Source organism: Centruroides sculpturatus, unplaced genomic scaffold (genome assembly GCF_000671375.1).
Source record: "Centruroides sculpturatus isolate CEXI.00-Female unplaced genomic scaffold, Cexi_2.0 scaffold291, whole genome shotgun sequence".
In the NCBI taxonomy this organism is placed as follows: domain Eukaryota; kingdom Metazoa; phylum Arthropoda; class Arachnida; order Scorpiones; family Buthidae; genus Centruroides; species Centruroides sculpturatus.
In genome coordinates this window covers 108,984-127,556 of record NW_019384514.1, presented here as the reverse complement: position 1 = coordinate 127,556, position 18,573 = coordinate 108,984, and the positions used below count along the sequence as shown (strand labels likewise).

The window sequence follows — 18,573 nt, the reverse complement described above, 5'->3', positions numbered from 1 at the left end:
CAACCATATTATTATTATTTTTTTAAATACACACACAAAAAAAAAAATAAAAATTATAATTTATTATGTTGACTAGTTTATTTCTTTTCCCCCCTTCTAAAAGTGAAAGATGAAAAAAATTCTATAAATTTACAAAAGCATAATGTATTTTATACATAAGGAATCTTACAAAATATGTAATGTTTTATCTACATATCATTTTAAACAAATTTAGGAAAATAATAAATCTATTATGATAAAATTAAAAGTTAATCAATGATGAAAGAATTTATATAGTGTAATAAAACTTAAATCATCACAGAGTATAAACTAAACTGATGTTCCAACAATATTTTTAAATGTTTAAGAGATTCACATGACGTAAATAAATAGTTAACATTTTTTACCATCAAACCACATTTGATATTTTTCATAAATTTAAATTAATCTTTATGATCTAAAAAGATAGTATACTTAACATAGCTGTACCACTATTTATTTTTCATTAGATAGATTTAAAAAATTATTATTGTCTGGTATTTTCATTTACCTATAAAAAATTTCCATTATTATTTCCAATAATAAAAACATCATATGCAATTAAATAACATCTTTAGTTTTAGTTAGGTATTCTATTAAACATTAAATTAAAAATTGTATTTGTAGTTTTTCCCTCATTTTATTATTTTAAATTAAAACAGGGATGACTATCAGCAGAAGACATCAAACCTGCAAAATCTATATGATTGGCCAATGGCAAAAAAATGACCATCACTGGACCAATTACCACTTTGTTTTATTGGTGGCAATTAGATGCTTCAAAATACAGTGGGTGATCAGTTAACAAACATAATCTGTTCCAAGACTTTGTTCACTATCCGAATTGTTCATTAACAGATTATCTATTTACCATAGGTTTTAATGGGAATTTAATTAATTCGTTCTGAAGACCCCCAAAATAAAAATATATACTTTCTTACTATGCTTATTTATATGTAACAATAAAAATACATACACACACAGTCTTGCATTTTTATTAGTCATGTTTTTCCGTTTGAGAGGGTTAAAGAATCTGTCTAACGTCGATTGCTTTTCTCTCTTCTTCAGGGTTTTTCATAAGTAATTAATAGCATTGCAATTGTAGATATCCCCAAGCCTCAACCTGGTTTGGATGCCATTCTAAGACATCCTCCCACTTCTTCAAAGGATCTTTAATAACAGATATCGGCATTAATCCTCTTTTTCAAAAAAAAAAAGAAAAAAAACATATCTCACCGAGTTTCTTGGTGTTCTTCATTCAAGCGTTCTTGGCGTTCTTCTGTCGTCAGATCCATTTCAGGTTCCATTATGAACTTTTCAATATTCTTTATTTCTCAGACATGATTTTTGTTACTCCTTTAGTTGTTTGAGTCTTCTTGATTATACAGTATTTTTCTTAAATAAGATTGAACTGCGGCCTACTGTAGACCTGTTCACACCATATTACCCAGCAACATTAGGCATCTTCTGCCTACTCTCTACCTTTCTATTATACTCTCACCTTTCGAAAAGAAAAACAGACGCAAAACTTAACAAGTACCTACCCAACAGTCTCGCAAATACATATAAGAATTGTTTTGTCAGAAAAATAAAAGGCTGGAATTACAAGGGAGAGTTTCAAAGTTCAGAGGAATACTATCTGATCGGTAGCATCGATGTCCGAAAAGTTTCGAATTGTTGCCCGAAGACAAGGGAAAACCAATCGGTATTCATTATTTTACGTCGCTTCTTCTTGTGTTTGTTCTGTGGAGTGTTCATAATCCGATCATGTGTTCATTGTCCGAACATAAAAATCTTTCGCGAAAGTGTTCGTTATCCGATCTGTTCGTTAACTGATCACCCACTGTACTTGTTGGTTTGCTTTCCTATGGCAACAAGTAGTTTGATTTAAATACCTGTATAACCTTAACATTCCACAGCATAACAATGTTCTTTCAAATGAAAAAAGTGAAATGACAAGTATTTTGAATTATCAATTTGCACATTTTGAAATCTCTTAATCTACATTAACAAATATTGAATTAGGATTGTTGTTTCTACATTGTTTACAGATTATTATTTTAACATTAAAACAGAGAAATTGATTCACATAATAATTACTTAATTAAAATAATATAATGTATTTCCTTGATTAAATCCCTGGGGATTTATTTAAATCTGGGCTCTTCAAGGCCAGAATTGCAAAGAGAGATGAATGGATAAAAATTGAAGGAAATATCTGTATTATCTGTACATTTTCTGAATGATTGAAATCACTTATTGATTGTATTTATGGATTACAGCTATAATATTTGAAATAATTACTGTTTTTATAGTTAACCTGATTTAGTTGTTACATTATCATTTTTGATGTTCTTGTCAGAATTAAGATCTTGACTACCATCTTCTAGTTTAAACTCGCCTTCTCCAATTTGAGTTTTCCTAATTAACCTTCAACTGATTATCTCTCAACTTAAGAATTTAACTGCAGTTTCCACATTCCACAACATTTATAATTTTATTTCAAAATTATTCCCTTAAAACTTGGAATAAAAGTGCTGTCTGACTCTAGACAATTTAAAGAGGTAAAGTTTTAGTTAAATTTTACACCTGTCATTCTAAACTATAAGGCTATAAGGACTGCATAATTGAAAAGTGGGCATGTGTCAGATTTCATTATGCAAAGTAGCAATTGGTAATGGGCAGAAAAGCTCAACATAGGTGAAGTGTGGGCTGCATTAAGTATTGGCAAGAATAGATTTTATCTCCAGTAATTGGCAGAGCAATGCTAAGTTAGTTGACAATGGAAGCATCCAGAATCAAACAATGGGCAGTAGTACAATTTTTAGTGGCTGAAGATAATAGGAATGCCAACATCTGTAGACAAATAATACATGTTTATAGTGATTATTATTTAGGACAAACATTAGCGAATAATTGGTGCAAAAGTTAGAGAAGGCTGCAAGTCAATTCAGGATAAACCAAGACCAGGTCAGTCACAAACCGTAATCTCTGCTGCAGAAGTGACAGATAAGTTACAACTCACACTATGACTTTCACATTTTTGGATCTCTCGAGAAAGCTTTGCAAGGGCAAAGATTCATGTTAGATGATGAGGTGAAGAATAGAGTTGAAAACTTTGTTTATCAGCAGCCACCAGAATTCTATGTGAGGGCATCAATCTGCTTGAAAGATACTGGGATCTTTGCCCAACCAAACATGGAGATTTCTTTTAGATTCACAATAAATGTTTGCCAGTTCTGACATGTGTCACATTTCATTGGGCAACCCTTATACATTACCTATATAATGCAGTACAGTTGTCCCTTGATAATCCGACAGGTATGGGACCAAAGGTGTGTCGGATTACCAAAAGTGTCCGGATTACCGAAAATAATTACATATTTCGCATTGTTTTGCTAGCAGTAACTTACAATATTCTCTACTCCAACTATTTGAACAGAACTGCTCACATAAAACACACGAAATGCGTGTCATCGAGTAAGAATTGGATGGGGAAATTCACATCGCGACATGCTTCTGTGCAAGCAGACACATAACGGGGACGGGTACCTTGATGGGAGGTGCATCGGACTACTGAGCATGTCAGATTAAAAAACATCGGACTATCGAGGGACAACTGTACTTCAAACTGGAAAACATGTTGAAGTTTAATTTAGACTGGAATTTAATCAAGGAAATATGAGTAAAACCTTAAATTTATCAATAATTTAGATTGTATATTCTGTACATTTATAATCATTGCATTTCTATTGCAAATTAAAATATTTTCTGTAAAAAAAAAAAATTAATTTATTGCTATTCCTTTGGATTTTACCAACTCAGAGAATATTGCCATTTTTTTGAGATTTTTAAACTATATTTCCATTACTAATAAATATTAATAAATATATTAAAATAGAAAAAGATAAGATTTATTATATACTGGCAGGTAAGCTCAGCATTGCCTGGGCAAAAAATAACAACAAACATTAATTTTATTTTTTTATTATTCCATACTTCTAACCTTTATTATATTATAGTATTTAATTTATATAATTACAATGGTTATCTTACGCAAGGGTTTATCACACCAAATCCCCAATCTAATGCATTTTAAAAATTCTTTAAATTAGACTTTTCACAGGGTAACACTTTCAATTCCATGCAGGCAAGTGCTATGTGCTACCTGCTGCAGTAATGATATCATGTCTATTCACACTATAACATTGTAGCAGTAATTAAGTGAATATAATATATATTTTTTAAAATTATATCCATTTAAAAAATTATACTTAGTTTATTTTCTTACGTTTTTTGCCAATAGCACTATGGCACTGTGTGTAAACCCAATAAATTTAATGTAGACAGAAATTAATTGATATATAGAAATCCAATCAATATTTTAGGAGTGATATTTATGATATTATCTAAGTTAGAAGTATGTTAACATAATTGCCAAGTTTCGTAGTCATTGGTCAAACAGCCTAAGTGTGCATAGCAAACAAACATTCTCATTTATATATAATATAAAGAGAAAAATATATTTAAATATTGTGGCTAGGAGTAATTGATTACAAAAAGGAACATGTTCCAATACTTACACGTCTAAAATCTTCTTCAAATTTGTAAGCCCCACCTCCTGTGGCACAAACTGTACTAGCCAAGGTTGCCATTCCTTTGGATTTTGCCAACTCGAGGAATGTTGCCATTTGGCTTGTTGGAAATCTAATAAAATGGAGAGTGCCTGTTCTACCACCTATTTTCACATTATCCATCTAAGAATGAATAAAAACTGATAAAACCATAAAAAATTCAATTCAGAACATGTAAATCTTATTTAATTGATTATCAAAATTGCATCATCATCAAACCAAACAAGTTATATACTTAATCAAGTCAAAACTTAAACAAATCATACAAAAATTATAATAAAACAAATCTTAGCTACCAAAATTCAGTATTACAATTAATATCTTAAATTATCAATTTTAATGTTATATAAATAAAAAATGTTCAGTCATTTTTTTAATCTTGCAAACTTTAGACATTTCAATAAAAACTGGAACTGAAAAATCAATATTAAACAGAATCCAATGTCCTAAAAAAATACATTTGACTCACAAGTCAAAAATATTTTTTCTGTCTGAATTTTTTTCTTTGAATACTTTATACAACATACAGTAGGATCTAGTTTTACATACGATTAATATACATGATTTGGTTTTTGTGCATGGTAAAACTTGGCTAAACTACTTTTGAGGCCACTGAAAAGTCATGTAAACTGTACTTCTCCATCTTATGACATTCTGTACAGAGAAAACTACTAAATGTTACTCACTGTAGTGAATACCCTGATGTGCATGTATTTTTCTCAAGAAGTTTCTCAATATGTTATAATAAAATTTCTCTCTTCATTTTCAGAAATGTCAGATTTGAGACTAAGATTTAAAATGTTATTCATTATTATAAAGACAAGTAAAACATTTTAACATTTTATTGTTAATTGTAAATAATCTTACAATAGAGCATTGATTATCCGACTCAATTGGGGACTGGGGTTGATCGAATAACTGAAAAAATGGATAATTGAAAAATATGAAAAAATACATTATTAGTATAGTATATATTAGTATATCCCATGTAATTAGTATATTAGTATATCACTATTAACCTACTTCACATTGAATTTTCATCGATGTTAATCCTAACAAAATTTTTTTAAAATAATAATTGTCGCTATTGTATCGTTAAAAATTATTTTTAAATTATTTTATTGTTCGCAAAACTAACCACAACTCATAATTAGAAAATTAAGCCTCGTTTAAATACTGGCCTCACTTTCATGGTCGAGCCATGTTGCCAGCTAAAACATACAAAAATTTAACAAAATAATATTAAAGTAGCCAAAACATAGCCAAATACTGTAGCGCCACATCACTAGTGGACATTTGAATTTGCTGACTAGAACACGGTCGGTTAACTGACGTGACGGTTAACCGACGGTTGATTGGGGGTCGGATAATCGACGCTCTACTGTATAAGTGTCTAGCCAATCATCTGAGATTACTTGGGATGGAGCAAAAATTTATGCAGGTGCATGTAAAATTTCATTTTACATGCACCTGCATAACATCTGTTTTCATGGAACCTGTGAATTACAATATGATCTTGTTTTATTTCAGAGTTGATAAACAGATCAACTCTGAAATAAAATTTTAAGCAATATTTAAAGTGTAAATTCTATTTTAGTTGATTATATTTATGGATATAAATCAACAAATTAATAATAATAACAAAGTTAAAAAACTTTGCTATTATATAAATATATAATCTTTATATTATTTTCTAAACTTTTTCTGAATAAAATATAAATGCATCAAGACAATGAATTCATAAGAAGTATTTACACTAATAATAAAAATATTTATCTAAAGTGCTTTATAAATTTCTGTTTCATTTTCTTGTATCTTTTAAGTTCATATGTATATATATATATAAAAAAAAGAAATTCATCAAAATTAATGATGATATATTGTAAGTATATACTGCAAAGCTAGTATTAGCAAAATTGATATAACTTTTATTACCTGTAAATGAATATCTCTCTTCCCAGCAGTACCATAAGCAGAATTACATTTTAAATAATGTCTAATTTTTCTAATTGTTTCCACTTCACTTTCTGCTTCATCTGGAGTAGAATCAGTTGGTTCAAAATAGACAAGTTTTGCCAAAGTACCACCAATATCCATACCAAACCAAGGCATTGCTGTGAATTTTATATAATATATATATATATAATGTAACAGATAAATTAAATTTTTCTTAAGGAAGAATAATTATCACTGATAATTAAATTTTAAATAAATATATAAAAACAAACATTCTTCTATATTTGCATATTCAACAAATTCTGATAACTTATAGTTTAGAGATATATGATAAATTTTCAGGAAAATATATACATACAAGAATAAAAATAATAAAATTTAAAATTGATATTTCAATATATAATTATAATCTATTTCAAAACTAAAAATATAATGAATTTTGCTTACGTGGTGTAGTAACTCCGTTAACATAATCTAGCATGCCATTAACAGTACTCATAATTAATTCTTCAGAATTGTATGGAACAAAAAAATAATCTCTTAAAAAAAAATCACAGTTTGTAATGTATTCTGAAAAATTCATATAGTTAAGTTAGAGAGCGCTTCGAGCGCAAAACAAGAAACGAGATGGCCATGTGTAGGATAGTAAATACTAATTTGAAATTATTGTCCTCATGTATAAAAAAGTTTTACTTTCAACCAGGTAAAAAATAAACAGTTAAAAATTAGATTGACAATATTTGAATTATATTTTGGTATTATTTTATTATTAAAGAATTAAATGTTTAAAATAAGTTTTAACTTTATATCCATTGAAAGAAGTAACTTAAATTTAAAAATTGCTTATTTTATATTGTAGGCCAGAGAATCAGTAACATTTACATTTGTACAGGTTAAAAAAAAAATACATTTGTTTTCTTTTATATACTGTATATGTATATTTATATATATTTGTGTGTGTGTATATATATATATTTACACACACAATAATAATGCAATAAATGCAATATTCAAATAAAAACAAATCTTAATTAATTTGCTAATTTTCCAGGATAGTTTTGCAATGGATGGAGNTAAATGATTACAACAACACATCAATTTCCACTAAAGTTGGTTTGATATATATGATATATCTTTGTTATATATTTCATTAAAGTAAGATTTAATGATTTAATAATTATCTCAATTAACTAATTGTTAGAGATATGAGGCTTATCAAACTGCAATGGAACCAAGTAATCAAGAAATTAAGACTTTTAAGTCTTAATTTCTCAATGTGATCTCAATAATTAAATTATTTTTTAGAGGCAAAAAGCTTACAACTATAAAATTTGATGAACTTGTTTTTGGACATTGAATTATAAATAAAAGAAATAAAACAAATAAAATTCAAGTATTTTCTTTGATTTCAATTGTAATAACTGTATTTCTGAAAATGTTAAAATTAAACACATTTAAAAAGTTCATACAATGTAAAAGACATTATATACATCTAAAATGAAACTTGAATTTTCTGACTATTAAAATATAAAATAAATAAATGATGACAATGAAATAAATAAAGGATAAAATAATAAAGAACAATTTGGGAATAATCAAGTAGAAAGAAATAGATAATAGTATAATAATAATAAATTACTATTTTATATACTAATAGTCAGAGTATCTAACCATTCATATATTTGTGCCTATCTCTGTCTTTCTTTCACATCGTTTGCATTCTTTTAATATGTCCATTAATTTTAAATGCCATTTAATGATTATATTTTCTGAAGATTTGAAATTAAAATCATTGAAAGTATTTAGATTTTATTTGTTAGATACCATATGTAAGTATAAATAAAAAAAGTAAGAAAATTCATATTATATATAAGTTGATTATTACATTATGCAGGTACTTTTGTTGGCAGTCACATAATTCACAAATTTCAATAAGAAGAGTAATTCATTACGTTAAATTTTAAAAGAGAGACAGACAACTAAGTGTTATAATAATGTTAAACACATCTTACTTATTTTGATTTTAGGTTATATAAAGGTATAATTTTTTAAAGGGTTTGCATCATAATCCCAAAAGACAATCCAGAATGTTGAAATCCCAAAAAGCTAAAATCCCAATTCCTCATGAAAAATTTGTGGTCAGTATATGAGTGCATGCAGAATGGATTTCTGCATACCCAAAAAAAGCATGAAAGCATGACACAGAAGATAGGAAAATTTAGTAGGAATTGCTCACTTTGGCATACAGTGTATCGGATCATTGAAGAATTTCAAAAAGTGCATCACATAGAAAACGAATAGGAGAGTATTCTCTGATAAAAATTATGCCCTAAAAAGATAAACATATACTCATTGAAAAACAAGACTTCAAAATATAGTTAATGATCGTGAAAGTTGGCCAGCTCTTATAAACTACCTCCATACAATTGCCCATAATCTTTCCAAGTAATATGCTCTTTTGTATATTGATATTCATTTCTTCTTCCCCACTATTTAAAATTTTCAGCATTAATTTTCATAATTTGCAATTCTATATATTTGATTTAGCTACTATTATTTAATAATATTCAATGTGTATTGTGCACAATGCATACATATTGACTATTACTGTTATTAAATATTTTATTGTATAAAAGGGGATATGAAGTGATCTCACATGTTTATGTTTCTCAAATAAATTTCATTTAAAAATGTAAATAAATGTCCTTTAAACATTTATTATTTTTTTTTCCCAGGATTATATTTTTGCAATTTTAATCTTTCAGGATTTTGATCTTTTGGGATTTCACATTTGGGATTATGGTGTTTGAAATTGTGTCTTTCAGGATTATGATTGGTACTGAATTTTAAAGTACTTCCTAAATATAACTTGTTTAAATAGGCATCTATGTATAATTATTATATAAAATGTGATTGAAGATGACTACATACACAGCAATTACTCCTAAAACTTCAAAGGTAAGATTATTACAATAAATAAGGTATTTAAATTTAAACAAGTCACCTATAACTTTTTATAAATTCAAGTCAAACATTTGGTGAGTTTGCAGTAAGATTTTCTGCAATTGTAGATGACATCATTCATCTGCAATTGCATTAACTAGGAAAGGTATATAAATTAAGCAACCATACTTTACAGTATGGTTGCTTAAATATATACTGTATAGTGCATGTGACTAATAATGAAAATCCTGTATCACTAGAATTCCTTATTTTAATTAAGAATAATAAACTTAAAAAATATATCAGAAAAGATTTTATTCAAATAATTACATTTTTAGTCTGCTAAAATTTCTGAGATTTTAAAAAAATTACTAATTTTGATACATTTTGATCCATGGCAGATTTATCCACAATTAATAAATATCATTTTTGCAAAATCTAATAAAAAAAAATTACAAACATTATCAAGATAGTACAATTTACCTTACTTTTGGGAACTATCAATAAAAAAAATTTTTATTGTATTTTTCATTATCGTATTTTTTTGAATTTAAATAAGAAAGTTTCAAAAACATCATTTTAGTGTTTGTCATTAATGTTTTTAGAAAAATTTATTCCATTAGATATTATACCTAAATACAACAATTTATTTGTCATTAAACTATGTTTTTAACTCTGATTTTTTTTTTTAGAACAACATTCTGATTTGTACTGTACATTTAAAGCAAAAAACAAACAGCTTAAACTATATATATATAAACATTACTAATAATTTTATAAATCATTAATCTAAAATTAGAAATGGTATTAAATCGTAGATGGTAATCTCTCTTGAATCTTGCATGATCTGTTTCTATTAAACTATATTCAAGGATGTACTTTGTTTTTTATCAAATAAAAAAAAATTCTTTAAAATGGCAATACATGATTCCTATACAATTCTGATATAAAGTTTAAAACCAGAAGTTTTCCTAATGTTAACTTTGCATCTTCTTAACTAATGTCTTCAGCTAAGTATTATCTCAGAAAGCTTGTTAACGCACAAGGCCTCTTGATAATCTATATAAGGAGAGAATTTACTTCATTTAGATGAAACTTTTAATAAGTAGGCCTACAGTATTTTTGTGTGTTCAGTGTCTATTAATCCTACCATATCATTATTTAAAAATATGAATTAGTCTTATGTTATCATAAATCTGTCTACATATATTGAGTTATTTTGGTTACCTTTCAGGTATGCACATGTGCAAATGAGCCTTATTGATGATAAAATGTCTAAAAGAAAGTTGCAATTGTTACAAAATATATCCATGTCATGGAACCATTAAAAAGCTTATTACTACTCCAATGTACAGTACAATATAAACTATCTTAAAACTTGGACCCTTTACTCCTTCCTGTAGGTTTCATCTTCCCAACAAACTCCCACGCCTTTTGACCAATATGGATCAAATTCTGCATAGTTACTCTCTGATACCCTAAGGGAAACACAGACTACTATAAAACTCAGAACCCTCTCTCCTCATCTCTGAAGTCATCCTCCTAACCCCAACTCCCAAATCTTGTGAGTGATTTGGACAAATTTTGCATAGTAAGTCTACAATCCTCCTAAAAAATATACACTAATTTAAAACTCAGACCCATAATTGTTAATCTATAATTAGTTCTATATACATCTGCAGATATAAAATCTTATAATGCTCTGGATTTTATCAATAGTATCACTTCTTTTTTAAGCAAAGAATTAGTTGCTTAATAAAGAAAAGACATCATTAAATTCTTGAATACAGTCTAATAATAATATTCATTATATTGTTTTAATAAAAGAAAGAAGTAAAATGGAAATTTACATTAAAAACTCCATGCTTTATTATGTGTAAACTGACTTTGAAGATAGTTAATCATTAAAAACATTAAAAAGAACATTACTAAATATTACATAACTGATATGTTCTAATAATTACAAAAAAAAAAAAAATACATATTTTCTCATTCATCAAAAATAATTTACAAAACTTATAAGTTTATCATCATGTAGATCAGTGATTCTCAACTACTGTGCCATGGCACTTTAATGTGCCGTGAAATTTTTGAAGAGTGCCACCATTGTGAATATCCATACATAAGCAAAGTCAGACTAGTTGTTTAATTAGTTCTACCTTCCTAGAGCGCATTTGGAAATTGTAACCGGTGTTATCAGTAACTGCAGATAGTTACCAAGGCATTTAGAAAATGTGACCTAAATAACCATGTTTAAAAATCACTGTTGACATTACCAGTTGTCCTGCAGTACTTATCAAAGTAACTGTATGTGCCGCCAAATTTTTAAATTATTAAAAGTGTACCATGACAAAAAAAAAAAAAATTGAGAATCACTGATCTAGATTAATATGTTTAAGTAAAAACAACAGATTTTTAAAATCTCAACTGAATAAAAAGTAAGAATGTAATATTATGATAAACACTAAACAGACAATAGACAGACTTCATGGAAAAAATATTTTGTAAATCAATTAAAATTTTTAAACAGAACTCATTTGTTGAAATGTAATAACATAACAGATTTGAGAAATCTCAATGATAGATTTTTCATGTATTGTTTTTGATGTTTATTGATCTTAATAACAGAATCCCAAATTGTCTATCAGATTTTTTCAAATAAACCACCAAATCTTTGTTGCATTTTGTCTCCTTATCAAGCAGAAGCAGAGATGCTGAAAATTATAAACTTGACACTAAATCATCTACATACCACCGAAATTTTCAAATTGCAGACCTATAACTTCCCACAGGTGTTGTCTGTCCTTCCTTAATCTCAAGAACAGAATTAGATGAATATCAAAAAATAAGAATAGAAAAAGTTCTATCTTGTTAATAGCAAACAATGCTATTTTTTTAAGTAAACAACAATAGTTGAACACACTTAGTCACATGCAGGTCATTGTCACACAAATTTTTTCCATAACCAACCCTGTAAGACTTTTCTCTGGTAAATTTCACATCACTTATTAACACAAATTGGTTAACATCAAGGTACATGAGAGCTTTAAATATTCTGTTTAATATCACAAAGCTCATAGCTATAAACAGCATAGCAAAGTGTTATCAGCACTGTCTATTGATACTTTAATTATTATTCATTTTTTAAATTTATAAACAGAATATGGAATTTATAATTTTTAAACAGGTTTGTTCTAGTGGTTAAATTAAGTGTGAAATCTAATAGTTTTCTTGTCCAAAATGCAGTTTTTGAAAGTACAGTACTAATAGTAGTTTTCAGCTTCTTAGTCAGCAACACTGATTAGATTGTATCTTCATTTTTTCATTCTTATGTAATTGTCAAACTAAGCACTGCTTGCAGCATTGCTAAGTGATGCTTGTCAAGGGTTGCTAAACTCATCACAGCAGTTTCCACTGGTTCAAGATTAAATCTGCAGCACTTGTTTCAGTTTCTTTTCTCTCTGCAACAAAAATGTGCCTCCATGGTGAAATAAGTTGAATTTTTACAAGATGTTACAGTAAAGTTTTAATCAACATGAGTCAATATTCTGCTTGTACTAATTCTTTTAAAATACTCATTAGTAAAATAAAATCAGATTTGACAAAACTTGTATATTTAAAATCTTTTATCATCTACTTTCTGTTGCAGGAAGAAGCTGCACACATTAAATTTAAATCATTAACTTTACCTCCCAACAAGGGATTGCATTGGAAAAAAAAATTACTTTTAAAATGTTTCAAATTAAATAATTCGCAAAACATACCTACAGCTGCATAAATATCTGCCATTTTAGAACTGCAGTGCTGTTCCATGTGCATTGTTAAAAGACCTTCAGTAGCAATTGCATCACTTTTGCAACAGCAGCAGCACTGCTACATTTAACAAGCTGTAAGATTGATCACACTGAAATTCTTATTGTGATACAAAAATGGCAGCCAAACACAAATGTGTGTCATGATATTAACACTAAAATGAACATTCTGAAGCAAGTTGATGAAAATGTTGAGGAAGGATATTGCAGATAAATTTTGCATTGACTTTTCAATTATATTGAAACCTGTTAAAAACTGAGCCAAAATTGAAAAACCCATTCTTTAGTTACATCAGAATCTTAGCAAATACAGGTAACCCCCATATAACACGGCACTTCTATAGCACAGATTCACTCTAACACGGTTCGAGAATTGGTACCATCCCCCGTATAACACGGTACTTTTATAGCACGGATTCATTCTGACACGGTTCGAGAAATGGGTAAAACCCTCGTACAACATGAAATGTAATAAATTTTTACATACTGAAGTACTAATAGTTCACGAAAATTATTATTTTCGTGAACTATTAGTACTTCAGTGTGTAAATTTTCTTTTCTCGTCTCCATACACATGGTCCTTCGCGAAAATTGTTTCAATTTTGCCATATTTCGAAGCTTCTGCTTCTGGTGTTGCCAGATGTTTTCCCCTTATTTCATAAGTGCTTAGCACCATATAAAGAAATTTATAAAGATCTTTTAACTAGAAGCGAGCAATCTATAATTACATACACTTTTTGGAAAAGGTAAAGCATGAATCTGAAAATAATGCAGAAAAATGCTCAGAGGATAACGATAACTTGCCAAAAATAAAACGCTCTCGGTTAATAGTGCTTTTAGTGATGACAAAGAAAACATTGTTTAATTTATATTAATATGTATCACTTAAGAAAATTTTAATAAAGATATTTAACTTAATTATGAAAATATAGTAGCATGTTTTTTAATTTTTGGAACCTAACCCTCCTTTTCGTACTAGTTCTTTGATTCACATAACACGGCAATTTTTTGGAACGTAACTACCGTGTTATACGGGGGTTACCTGTATGTGCTTTCTTCTTTATTATTGCAGTGCATGTAATAAAGATATTATAAAGCACAAAATTTAACTATTTGTTATGTATTTAATATGGCAAATGTAAGACATATGTAGTAGCTATACAAGTATTGGTGCAATTAAAGCCTTTACACGAAATTTCAAGTTCTTCTATCAGATTTCTCTTAATGTCAATTCCATTCACCATCACTATATTCTGACAGTCCCACAGACATGATATTAAACAGGTTTGACTGTATCCCTAATAAAAACAAATTATTTGAAATTAGTTGATAAATTTCTCAGTATTAGATACGGAACCATTGAAGCATGATGAAACACATTAATGTAAAAAAAAAAATCAAAAATTCATTATTAACACAGTAAGTTTTGTCATAGCTAATGTATGATTACAAATAATACTCAAGGATGAATGCACATATGATACAAAATAAAAAAAGTAAAAAATTAAATATTTCTATGCTATGCCACCTGCAGATAAATAACTATGTAGATGGAAAGTTTTATTTTTCAATAGAATGTGCTGTAGATATTCAAGATGGGTGTAAATAATCAATAAACTTCTTTAATTTTTAAATTCTTCTCTTATCAAAAAGGAATGAATGTTTAACATTTTTTTAAAATTTTTACATTAAAATTCATTTTCAAACTTCCTACTATGATAAAAGATCAGTGTCAATTTAATAAAATTTGATCAAATACAACAAAATTGATGTAATAAATGATTACAACAACACATCAATTTCCACTAAAGTTGGTTTGGTATCTAATTTCAAGGCATGACAAACTGGCATTGCAATAGTTAAACTTTGCCATTTTCTTTGACATGTTGCATGTTACAATGGCCATTAATATCCAAAGATCCTCTAAAAATGAATGTTGAATAGATAACAACTCAATTCAGATAATAAATTGTTGGCTTATCTGCAGTGATGCCAATAATTCTATCCCATGTTACAAACACTTTTGAAAGAATTAAAAACAACATTATTTATTAATAAGTTTGGTATCATTAATTAAAATGTTTTACTAAACAAGTGAAGCATTCTAAAAACAGTATTTACATTCAGTAATTCTTTGTGACTTGCATCAGTAACTGTTCTCATTTCTCTAAAAAACAATCCTTTTATTTTTTTCTACAGAATAGTGAACAATGTTACTGCAAGTTTAGGTAACTGTTTATAACAATGTTAATATTACAACTCATTATAGCATATGGTTGTTTATATTACATTAGAATTTGGACAGATGACTATTTTTTCAAATATTAAGCATTTTATTAAAAATTTTATTTGTATATGATGAAATTCATCAAACCAGTTGCAATAATATGGGATTTAACTATTTTCTTTCTAATAGGAAAGCTTACAATTTTATTTCATAATTGATTAGAGAGATTTTCCATAGATCAAAATTTAATATCTATTGTTTCTTCCTTTCACATCTTGCAATATGTTCTTGAGATACTTTTTCATATATTAAAACTTTTCAATTACCATAACTACGAGGGTCATTCTAAAAGATAAGAATGTTTTGATCTGAATAGCTGCGCAGTTCTTCCACCACCCCCCTGCCACATCATGAACCTTCCCATTTTTTCATGCCAGTCTAATGCTAATAGCGAGCTGCAACGATCGTTTACTGTTTATTGTGGACTTTGAAATGTGTCACAAAATTAAAGAGCCCTCCACGTGTGAGGTTTGTAGTGTAATATGCTTTTTGAATGTGAAAAAAGTCTGCCGTATCAAAATTTACTGACAGATAACTGAGGTTTATGGTAATGTGATAAATGAAGCTTCAGTTCGAAAATGGTGCATCATGTTTAATGGCGGGCAAACGAAATATTCATGATGAAGAACACTCGGGCCGACCTTCAGTTGTGACTGACAAATTCAAATCAAGGATTGAGGAAAAAATTCAATAGGATAGATGTTTCACTACAGATGGACTCAGTTTGTTCTTTCCTGAAATTTCAAGAACAGTTCTTTATGGCATTGTTAGTGGTGATTTGGGCTACAGAAAAGTGTGTGCCAGATGGGTTCCTTGACTTTTGACAGATGAACACTAAAAAATTAGATGGGAGCTGCACTGACTTTTTTCAGTCGGTACAACAACGATGGCAAGGAGTTTTTGAACCACACTGTTACTGGTGATGAGATCTGGATTTTGCATAAAACTCCAGAAACAAAGCACCAGTCAAATAGAATGGCATCATTCCAGATCCCCAATAAGACCAAAAAAAGCCAAACAAATTCTGAGCACCAAAAAGGTTATGGCTACAGTGTTTTGGGATAAGAAGAGCATCCTACTCATTAACTACATGCCCAGAAGGGAGACCATAAATGCAGCGGCTTATTGTCAGACCCTTCACTAACTATGCTGCACTATTCAAAACAATGTGGATGTGCTTCTTCAGGATAGCGCACATCCACATGCTGCTGCGTTGACGAAGAATTTGCTTCAGCAATTTAAGTGGAAAGTTTTTGAACATCCTCCTTATAGCACGAACTTGGCTCTGAATGATTACCATCTTTTCCCAAAATTGAAGGATTTTTAGCTAGGAATCACTATGGAAGTGACAACGAACTGAAAAAGGTTGTTAATGACTGCTTCAAGAACTTGGCGGTAGCTGGGCGTGCAGAAGGCATAGAAAAGTTGATGATACACATGACAAATGTTTAAATTTGTATGGCGACTATGTGGAAAATTAGCTAAAGTATAATCATATATTTAAAGCTTCTAACATGTTTAGTTTCATAAGTTTTTTCTTTTACATTTTTTAAATATGTTTCATATACATTTTAATGTACAGATAAATTTTTAAATAATCACATTAAAATAAGAATAAGAAATATAGTTGAAAATAGTTTGAGCAAAATAATAATCAAGTTGTAACATATAATTACATTGCATAAATAAAAGAATGAAATGTTCTTATATTAATTCATTTTTGTTGAAAAGTGTTTTTATTTACAATAAAATAATATTTACACATTAAAAATCAAATTACATTTAACTCTGAATATTTTAAAATACACAATTAATATATATACCAATGTTCTCAAGAGAAAATAATTTTAGGTAGTCAATCAACATTGTTAGTTGGTTACTACTGCAAATTTCCTTACAAACACAAGTTAATGACAGGAAAATAATGCCTATACTATAATACAGTCAAGTATTATGGTATAAATTTTTAACTAGCGAGAAGAAATATTTAATTGGTCAACTGGCCAGTTAAAATGACTTGGAGAGAGCAGATTATACGAATTTAAATTTGTACAGATAAAACCCTTTTATCTATTATGTAAGATTAATAATATAATATTTTGATATAATAACTAATATTCTTTTTATATAAAGATATTGGTTATCTTTTTCATTAGATATATACTTTTAATTGTTTCATTATCAGTAAGCCAATTAAAATGGTTTGGATACATGACTTAAAAGTGTTGCAATAATTCATTTATCAAAGATTTCACAAGTACAGTACATTTGTTGAATGATTAAATATCATTTCAAGGACATATTAAAATAAATTGGCAATAAGTTGCTCAACTTTCCTGGCAACATTTAAAATTTTGGTGGTTCCATCTGATAAAAATATTAAAAATTTTAATAAAATATGATAACTTATAAAAAGGCAAAACTTTTGAGAATATTATAAAAATTATAATATTAGAAAAAAAAGCTTAATTTTGAGTGTAGGGATGAGTTTTATAAAAAATTGTAAATGCTAATAACAAGTAAAATCATCATTAAGTCTGATTCTACTGGAGATACACACAACTTCCATTATCTGCTCTTCCCTCATCCTTTAATTGCCAAAATTTAATAGCAACAACCCCTATAATAAAAACTGAACTTCCTATCAAATACTGGAGGTAATATATTTCCTTCTACCTGTATAAAAACCTTCCAAATCTCCAGTGATACTCGTTTAAGCAAACGTTTTCGACCCTACCAGGGTCTTCATCAGGCCACTGTTATAAAAATTCAAACAGTGCGAAATCGAACAGGAACCAAATAGATGCGATTCAAATCTTCGAACGTCAACGTTAATATCAAAAATAGAACACCACGCTCTTGTAGCGATGTCGTCAAAGCACGCGCAACCTGCGCTTGCAATAAAACCACATTACACCTAATT

General features: G+C 28.5%; 1 protein-coding gene across 5 annotated transcripts in view; it reads right to left on the bottom strand.

Annotated features, from left to right (window-relative positions):
* LOC111622504 (pantothenate kinase 3-like) overlaps window positions 1–18,573 on the bottom strand; it is a 40,747-nt gene that overhangs the window by 19,855 nt on the left and 2,319 nt on the right. For 2 of the 5 annotated variants that reach the window (XM_023364899.1, XM_023364897.1), the window contains 3 exons: window positions 7,056–7,178; window positions 6,588–6,766; window positions 4,602–4,775 (listed from right to left, as the gene is read on the bottom strand). In XM_023364899.1, coding sequence (XP_023220667.1) covers window positions 4,602–4,775; window positions 6,588–6,766; window positions 7,056–7,107 — 405 coding nt within the window. In that variant the 5' untranslated portion in view covers window positions 7,108–7,178. The remainder of the gene's footprint in view (window positions 1–4,601; window positions 4,776–6,587; window positions 6,767–7,055; window positions 7,179–18,573) is intronic. The other 3 variants (XM_023364896.1, XM_023364895.1, XM_023364898.1) reach the window with 2 other exon arrangements.